This window comes from Plectropomus leopardus, chromosome 17, assembly GCF_008729295.1.
Source record: "Plectropomus leopardus isolate mb chromosome 17, YSFRI_Pleo_2.0, whole genome shotgun sequence".
Lineage (NCBI taxonomy): Eukaryota > Metazoa > Chordata > Actinopteri > Perciformes > Serranidae > Plectropomus > Plectropomus leopardus.
The window spans coordinates 16638536-16647632 of NC_056479.1; the positions used below are offsets into that span (position 1 = coordinate 16638536).

The 9097-nt window shown below is 40.3% G+C and overlaps 1 protein-coding gene across 1 annotated transcript; it reads right to left on the reverse strand.

Moving 5' to 3' along the window:
- Nucleotides 1–4384: 4384 nt before the first annotated feature.
- Nucleotides 4385–5701, reverse strand: LOC121956622 (inward rectifier potassium channel 2-like). Its single transcript, XM_042504936.1, has one exon. It carries the CDS (start codon nucleotides 5699–5701, stop codon nucleotides 4385–4387), a length of 1317 nt encoding a protein of 438 aa, XP_042360870.1.
- Between the last annotated feature and the right edge of the window lie 3396 nt (nucleotides 5702–9097).

Genomic DNA, 9097 nt, shown 5'->3' on the forward strand with positions numbered 1-9097 from the left:
TATCTGACACATATTGTTTTCTGACCTCAGCGGCACACTCAAGACATGAATTTGGGCCAAGCACATGCAGTTACAGCTATTTATAATGTTGCAGGCTGGATGTGCCCCACATAAGATTGAAATCAGATCATTTTTCTGATATAATACCCTTTTCTAAATACATTCAAGAAAGACTTTGTCCAGACTACCCCCACTTCCTCCTTAGTCATAAATATGCCTGTGATTTTAACATTCTCTAAAATTATGCGTATAAACTTTCTCTTAGTGACGGACACTGAGATAAACCGGGGATGATAGTGAGCTTTTAGAAGGGGGGGACAAAAGTAAATATGCTTCATTTCCACTGGTCGTATCTTCATGTTTTATCAGTTTATGCTGAAGTCTGGAGAAAGTAATATGTCTGCTCACCTATATATTTTCCGTCCAAGTCAAAAAGTCAAGTGGGTTTTTTGCCCCGCTGACGAATTGTTTATATTTATATTCACACGTCTGATCTGAAGGTCAGGCTGATCAGCCCTTTAGTAATAAGCCTGTTCAGGGGAATTCGCCAGAGAGACGTCATCAGCATCATCGACAGGAGCTCTCTGGCACAGCACTGGATGTCAATTTCTTTCACACAGTGCACCCAGCATGAACTGGAGCCACCATCTCATTCAGTTAAATGTCATCTCAGAGGTTTCAGGAGTTTAGGTGTGATGTTAAAATCCAGAGGACATTTTTTAAAGAAAGCTGGGACATAAATATTTTTGATTCTGTATTGTAACAAACCTCACTACAGGAAATCATCTGCTTTCACAACAAAGGTGATGATAGACTGACTTGGTGAGAATAAATTGAAATTTCTTTTCTAAACAGAAAAGGGACGGTCCCCATTTTCACTCCCAAGCTGTCACTTTGTGGCAGTTTCATTGGCTAATGTGGAAAAAGTCCCGAGGCAGCATTCACTTCCTATGTAGAACCAAATCAAATCGGCTCACTGCCTCCCTGTGGACGTGTCTGATCAATAGATCCCGCGACTACGTCTCATGCTGGCAGAATGCAGCTGTGGATGGAAACTAACTAAAATTGCTGACAAATGTGTCATACTGCAAACCTACGTTCACCTCTGACACAACCATATCGATCACATCTATTGCTTAACGGTCTTTTTTGCATATTTAGAGGAGCTGGAGGGGGATCTCATAACACTGGCTGCATCCGGGTGTGTTATGCAATCTGTGTGTTCATGTGGTATCGTAGAACACCTTTAACTTATCATTTGTATTGAAAATCTCTTAAAAAGACAGCAAATTTGGATTAATAAACAGATGTTCAGGGCAGGGTGATGCTTTACTTTTGTTCATTTGTTGCTTTAAGAAGTATTAATTCTGCAGTTCTGTTAATTCTACACATTAACACCATTCCTCAAGACGCTCTGTGGTGCAGAATACACTTATTTTCCACAGTTTACTCGAATAGATTGGGAGAAGCAATGAGGCGTTCTTTCCATTGCTGTCACCGAAAATGACTTCCAGCGGAGCCGACTGATATAGCATGGGGTCTCTATGGGCTTTCGCAGAACTGGAGTCAGTTTGGTGAATTATAGTAAATGATGGTGTGAGCTCTGACAGCTAGCTGCCTGGAATTTGGGCCGCAGCTCCAAATTAGAGGAGCACAGCTAAAACAGTCAAGCGGGGCCTCCAGATGTCACACATTTTGGGTCAAAATGCAAATCCTTGGAAAATTCTTGCACAGTAGAGGGATGCAGATGCATCACTTAGTTTATGTAGAAAATGGCTAATATCTGTTAACAAGTTAAAATATCACAGTGGCAGCTGAAACTCATTTGTTGTTTACAATCAAAACATCAACTTCAATGTATTTTCTACATTTTTATTGGAAAAAGGACAAACTCTTTTCAACAACTGCAATGTCAATTTACAGTATTTGCATTATAATTTACAAAAGATAAAAAAAAATCTGTACAGTCTGGTTTGTGCAGGATGGTAGGAAGACCCTGGTAGAAAAATAAAGACCTAAGACAGGAAAAGTTTAAATGTGTGAACAGAGAACATGTTTAATTTAAAGGTGCAGTGTGTAGACTTTAGTGGCATCTAAAGCAATGTGGTTGCAGAACTGAAACTTATCCCATGTGCCAAGTGTTTAGGAGAACTACGGTGCCAATGCAAAAGTGTGAAAACATGAATGGCTCTTTCTAGAGCCAGCATTTGATTTGTCCATTCTGGTCTACTAGAACAACATGGCAGACTCAGTGGAAGTGCTTTGTATGTAGATATGAACAGCTCATTCTAAGGTAATGAAAACCAGGCTGCTCTAATAAACTGTTCATATGTTATCTTACAAAAAGTAATGCACCCAAATTCTTACATTACCCACATAATAATGAGCCAGCAATTCGTGCATAATCCACGCATTTTGGAAAAAATTACGTGATCAATGCACTGATGGGACAAAACAAGTTAGCAGTCCAAAGCGGCCTGTAAGGAGTGTGAGGAGGCCAGGTGTTAAGGATAGTGTGGACTTTGAGTGAACTTTATGTTATTTTAAGGTATCTCCTCAACATGTTTCTTTTCCCTAAACCTAACCATAGGAACTTTAATTGCCTGAAGCTAACCTCCATACCAATTACACAACTTTAGGACGTAACAACATTCATGGGCCGCAAATTCGTAGGATATCATACAAACTGTTGTGTGTGAATTTTTGTTGGTTATCATACAAACTATTCTATGAAGATACGTTGTGAAAACATAGTTATTAATATTTTTTATATTATTTCTGCAAATAGATGCCCTTAAATCTGACACACTGGACTTTTAATGGTTTCCTTACCAGAGAAGTGGTACACTGTTCTGGCTTCCACTGATCCAAGCATGAATACATTACAATAGCAGTTCAAAAATTTTAAAACCTAATCTTGTGTAAGACTGAAGTCAAGTGTGCTAGATTGTAACTGTAATATATTCAGCAGACTTAATCTTTCGAAAGCAAGGGTCCATTAAGAAATAGCAAACTTCACCCACAATAGTATGTGTCCAAATCTGTGCGTCTGCTGCACCAAGAACACTGACGTTAATATAAAGCAGGCTAAAGTCAAAATCAACTAATTCAGTGTTTCAACAGCCAACCACTGTTAGATGAGGAAAAGTTTGGGGTTTTAAATCAACATCGACTAACAGTTAAGTTATGGTTGATGTCTCTTATATGTACACATTTGGCGTTGGGTTAGTCAACAGTTTCCACTGTCATTAGGGGTGAATTCTCTGGTGAGGAAAAAAAGTGCACTAAAGCTTTGGAAAACACACTGACATAATCATGCTTGTCTACATCTAGAAATAACATCATAGACTGCATCTTCAAAATGGATACTTTAAAAGACAAATAATACATTTTGGCTTCTTGACTTCCCACTAAACATACAATATGTAACTTAGCAGCACTTATCATCAACATTCATGACCTCGGCTCAGGGTTCCTGTCTAACCTCTGACCTGTATTGCACATCAGAACATAAAGACCTGCGAGGAGTGGCAGTATACTGCGCAGTCAGTCAACTCTTAATGCTTCCTCTTCCTGTGACATCTAATGCAGTGTGTGCTCAGAGTGTCTCCACCGAGACTGAGACTTTTTTTAAGGCACACCTTGCAAAAGATGCTATACTCAGACTACATAATGGGTTGAGGAGCATAGTGTATTTGAGCTCATAATCTGTGCGAGACATCTCTTTCCTGCATCACACCATGAGAGCAGCACAAAGACCACCACGCTGAACAGGACTGTATATATACTTTGCTAAGAGGCCAGCTCATTAACAAACAGTACCCTTTGTGTAGGTGATTGAAATGTTTTAGGAGCCTTTAAAACAAGATTCTTGAATTTCAAATTTTCTTAAAAAAAAATATATAAATTTGGGTTGGCATTTGAAAACAAATCTTAAAGTTTTAGGTTCATATCTTTTTTTATGCATATTTAATAATTTTAGAAAATCACAACCCTATGTGATGTTTAGGCCCCAAAAAGACCTATTATAACCACAATAAATTAAAAACTTTTTTCTTGCAAATATAGTCATTTTTCAGAACCCAATTGGCTTTTCCGCAACAATATATTAGGAAGGGCAGACTGCACATTGTAGAAGTGAAGGCATCTAACCCATTTCATCTCTCTGGCTTCATGCAACCACTTCATTTATCACCACTTTTACCATAAAAAATATAACATGTCTGGCTTCCCATGGTGCCTTGTGCGTGAGCTTCTGCATAGAGAATTTCATACTCATAGTCTTTTACAAACTGTCATGCATTATCAACAACAGCAATCAGGACCGAATCAAAGCTCTTTTTATCGTACCCTGTGGTACCCTTCTTTAGACCCTATCTTTCAGTCATATTTCTGATTCTGCTGTTAAAGGCCTTGATTCTAGAGGCAAAGAGTCCAGGTTGCACTCAGAGTCTGACACCACATCTGCGTTTGTGTCCTCGAGTGCACAGACCTCAGCACCCCTCATCTCCCTGTTTTCCTCCTCATCGAACTCCTCCTCCATCTCGACTTTTTCTAGCGCAACCTCGTTCTCGTAGCAAAAGGAGTTCCTCGAGCTGGAGGTGTCAGATTTTTTCTCCGCTAGTTCCCTGGCACTACAGTGGGGCGTGCTGGGTACCTCATACGTGTTGTCAAAGCGAGAGTAGTCCACTTTGTAGTAGTTCTTTTCTTCAAAAAGCACAGGCTCAAAGCGGTAGCCCCAAAGGATTTCACTGGCCACATAGGAGCTCCGGCACTGAGTGGTCATGGCCGTGGCCTCCACCATGCCCTCCAGAATCACTACAATCTCAAACTCTGACGTCTCCAACTCCTGTTTGCTCATCTCGTAGAACGGGCTGTCCTCGTCAATTTCATGCACGATGGTGATTGGAGACACCAGGAAGATTCTGTCAATGCCACTATCAAAGCCTACATCAATGTCTACCTGATCGAGAGGGATGAACTCTCCCTCAGCGGTGGTGCGGGACTTGAGTAACTGGGCCCTGACGTGGGCCTCCACCAGATGACTCTTCCTCAGGTTCCCCACGCGCCACATCAGGCAGAGTTTACCGTCCCTCATGGCCACTGTGGCATAATGGCTGAACACCAGGGTCTCATTCCTCTTTTTGGGTTTGGCCATCTTGGCCATGACAGCACCAATGATGAAAGCATCGATGATGCAGCCCACGATGCTTTGGAAGACGACCATGAAGACGGCAACTGGGCATTCCTCTGTCACATAGCGATAACCATAGCCAATTGTGGTTTGGGTCTCCACTGAGAATAAGAAGGCAGCGGTAAAGCTGTCCACATTGGAAACACACATTTGAGTCTCATTCTCTAAGTCCCCGTACGACAGTGCCACTACCCAAAAGACAAAGCCAAAAAACAACCATGAGAGCAGGAAAGAAAGGCAGAATATAAGCAGCATCCAGCGCCAGCGGATGTCCACGCAGGTGGTGAAGATATCTGCCAGGTACCGCTGGCCTTTCTCACTCATATTGATAAACTGCACATTGCAGTGGCCATCCTTCCTGACGAAGCGGCTCTGATGTTGGTGCTCTGTGTGCACCTTGTTGACGTTGCCATTTCCATAGCCATTTGGGACGGCAATAGCGGCCAGCTTCATGCCGTCTTCCTCAGAGGACACAATGCTGTAACGGTGGCTTCGCACACTCCCCATTACTTCCACCTGGGAGGGCTGGGCCGAATCTGCTTTGGAAAACAGTCTAAGTTTTTGGTAGAAGCGTTGGAGAAACAGTTTTGAATGATCCAGGGGACAAACTCAGGCAGAAAATGTGGAGAACAGGACTGGATCCTGCAGGGAACAGGGGAGAGCAGGCCCGTGCTTCTGCAACCGTGCTGTGCACCTTTTGTGAGGGCAAGTCACTCCTATCTGACGGCTGCTTTGGACCTCATCAGTGAAGTGGGCTGTGGAAATTACACAGAGAGAGAAAAACAGTTTTAAAGTAATTGACAGGAACCAGGGCAAAGATCAGTGTATGTGGGTGTGTGGTTACCTGCTGTCTAAATAATTCAGTGTACACTCTAAGTTAGTGAAGCTATTCTTGCATACACAGACAATAATATACGGAGTATGCGGCACAGTCAGAAAGCACAGGGAATGCATTGTGCATTATCAGTAGTAGATTAAAAATATGATTCAAGCACTTAGATAGCTGACAAAGTGGGAAAGGATGTTTACACTGCTTAATGTAAGTATTAATTAGGCAGGTCAGTCCATGGGGAGCTGAGTCAGATTACAGATCAAGTTCATGTTAATCCATTGAGTCACTGGATCAAAGCAGCAGCTTTGTGCAGATGTGTCATATATGACAAAGCAATGCATACAGTTAAAATATGATCCATGCATTTAAAAACTTTCTTTATTTAGTTATTAAATTTAAGGCGATTTAATCTCAGTTACCAAATGCAGAGTTTCAGTAACATATGTCCACATGTATAGCCAAAACTAATTCACAACTACAGTTTGCACCACTACATGATGGAACAAGATTTAATGAACCTATCAGCATTTCAGAGAGGATGGGTGTCTTTCTCCGAAAGCGACAGTAACCTTGCATCGTATGCAACATAACAACAAGGACAGCTAAATTAGAAAAGCTATTGACTCAGTGTGTGTGGCCTGAGAGGTCCATTAAAATGTAACACCACAGGCTACAAAAGGCCATGGTCATCCAGACATGCTCTGCTAGTGCCAAAATAACTCCCCACCTCCACTTCATGAACTGTCTCATCTGAGGGTCACTATTGTGTCAAAGTAAAATATCCTGTCTTTTCAGTTAATATTCTGATATATTTTTTATTGTATTTCTATTTTAAAAGCAGCGCAGAAGTAAACAAATTAAACATTTGTTGGCTTTGGTTTAATTCACTATCTTACTTTGCGTGTTAAACTGCTCTTAAGTGACCAAAGCTCATGTGGGACAAGATGTGCAGGACGTGGTCTTAAAACCTCCTGCATCATCTTGACTAATGATTTCACTGCTTGGTCGACTAGAAATAGCAACCCTTAACGCACACAATTGGGAATATGCAGAGCCACTCATTGATAGCTAAAATGATGCAAAAAAATAATGTTTAATGGATTTCAGTTATTTTGGTGTTATTCATCTTTATTTTGGGGGTTCCTGTTTCTTTGTATTGATTAAAATTGTCTGATGTTATTTGTTTAAACCCTGCATTGTTTTAAATATGGGTTCAAACCTGTAATGCACTTTATAATTTTGTTTAAAAACACTCCATAATTAAAGTTAATTATTATCATTTTCTTATTTTATATGATACTGGAAACCTTGTCATAGCTATTATTTTTTTCAAAAATTATCATTTTTTTTTAGCAAGGAAGACTTGACAAAGAAAACTCCATATTACACATACAATATACAGTTTTTCTCATTGGCATGCTGGCCAATTAGTCACCTTTTTGTTTCGGTTTACTATTCTGTTGTGGCACTGATACAAGGCAAACACCAGAGTACACAAAAGCATAGAGTGTACATAGTTTTGACTGCATGATTGGGGAGAAGTAACAATCAAAATATCCAACAAGAGAATATTTGTGTGTTACTTTTATCTAAAACAGCCTGCAGTAAACAGTGCATATATTTTAACCTCACCCAGTGTGAATCAATCCACTATCTTTTGTGCTGTTGATGCACTGACACTGATCATTGACACACACTGAGGTCACTCTCTCCTCCTCTCACTGCAACTGTACTCTTTGTGTCTGAGCTTTTATCAGCTCATCATATATCTAAACACAAATTACTACAGGTTGGTGACAGACCAAGGCTTCCAGAGGCTGCACAACCTGTGATTGTTTGTTTTGCATGTGTTCTCAATTAGAGCCAACAGCTGAGGCAGATGGAAACTGGTTACATAAAGCTGCTCTATTTCTTATTACACCAATCAATAAGTATGGCCAATCATCTAGCAGATAGCATCTAAGCTTTTGCAACATTTATAATTGCGTAATATAATCTTAAATAGGCTATGTTTTTGCTGAAACCACACATATCATATTTTTATTTTTTTCCTAACATGGTTAGTATAATATAAGAATTAGCTCATGCACAGATATCATAAACTATACAGTTTAATTCAAACTATAAAGACAGGAGGAATACATCATCCAGTCGACATCCTAAATTATAGCCCATAATAACATAGTTGTAATAATAATAAGCTAATAATAATAATAACAATAATTTTCCGGAATTGAAATTAATCTTATTACAGGACATCAGTTTTTGCAATGAGACCGTCAGAGTGTGTTTATATTTCCCGTTTCAAGTCACTTTCGTCATTACAGATAAATCCTTCCCGCTTATTCCACCTACCTGTTGGTCCTCGCGCTGCAAATCTGCCGTTTCCTTGTTGTAATAAGTCCCATATGCGCCACATACGCCCCCTGCGTCCCTTTTATTTTCGCTGCTCTTTTACTATGCTCACTCAGCTTCCCGTCTGGGGCTGCAAATTGTGCCATAGCCCTCTCCAGCAATACTGAAGATGATGTTTGTCGTTGCAAAGACAGACTTTAAAAACACGTGTGCCTAGCCCCGCCCCTGCTGCCCCGCGGCGGCCAATAACAAGCTACAGCGCCGGTTTGAGGCTCTGAGCTCCGCATGGAGGGTTTTTCATTATCTGTCTGAGTGGATGTCAAAAGAAGTCGAACCACTCTTTTTCTCCAAGAGACGATGAAACATGACACTGAATAGGAAACAAACATCTCCAGAGTTGCGGCAAAACAGTATGTAATATTTTTAATTAGTTAAACCATTAACTACAGTTGGACTTCTTAAAACACAATTGTTTGTCCTTTTCTGTCTTAGAATTAAAGATATTCAGGGAAATGTGGAGAATGCTTACCTTATTGTGAAATCTGTGACTTTCCTAAGAGCAATCACTGCTTTAGAGGTATTGAGTGCAGTCAGTAAACACAGGGTGGCAGTGTAGAGCTACAAAGAGAATAAAACTGACAGAAGCGCTGCCATCACTGTTTTGTCTTTGGATAAGGCTGAAATTACAAGAGGTGGGTACAAATACATCAAAAATT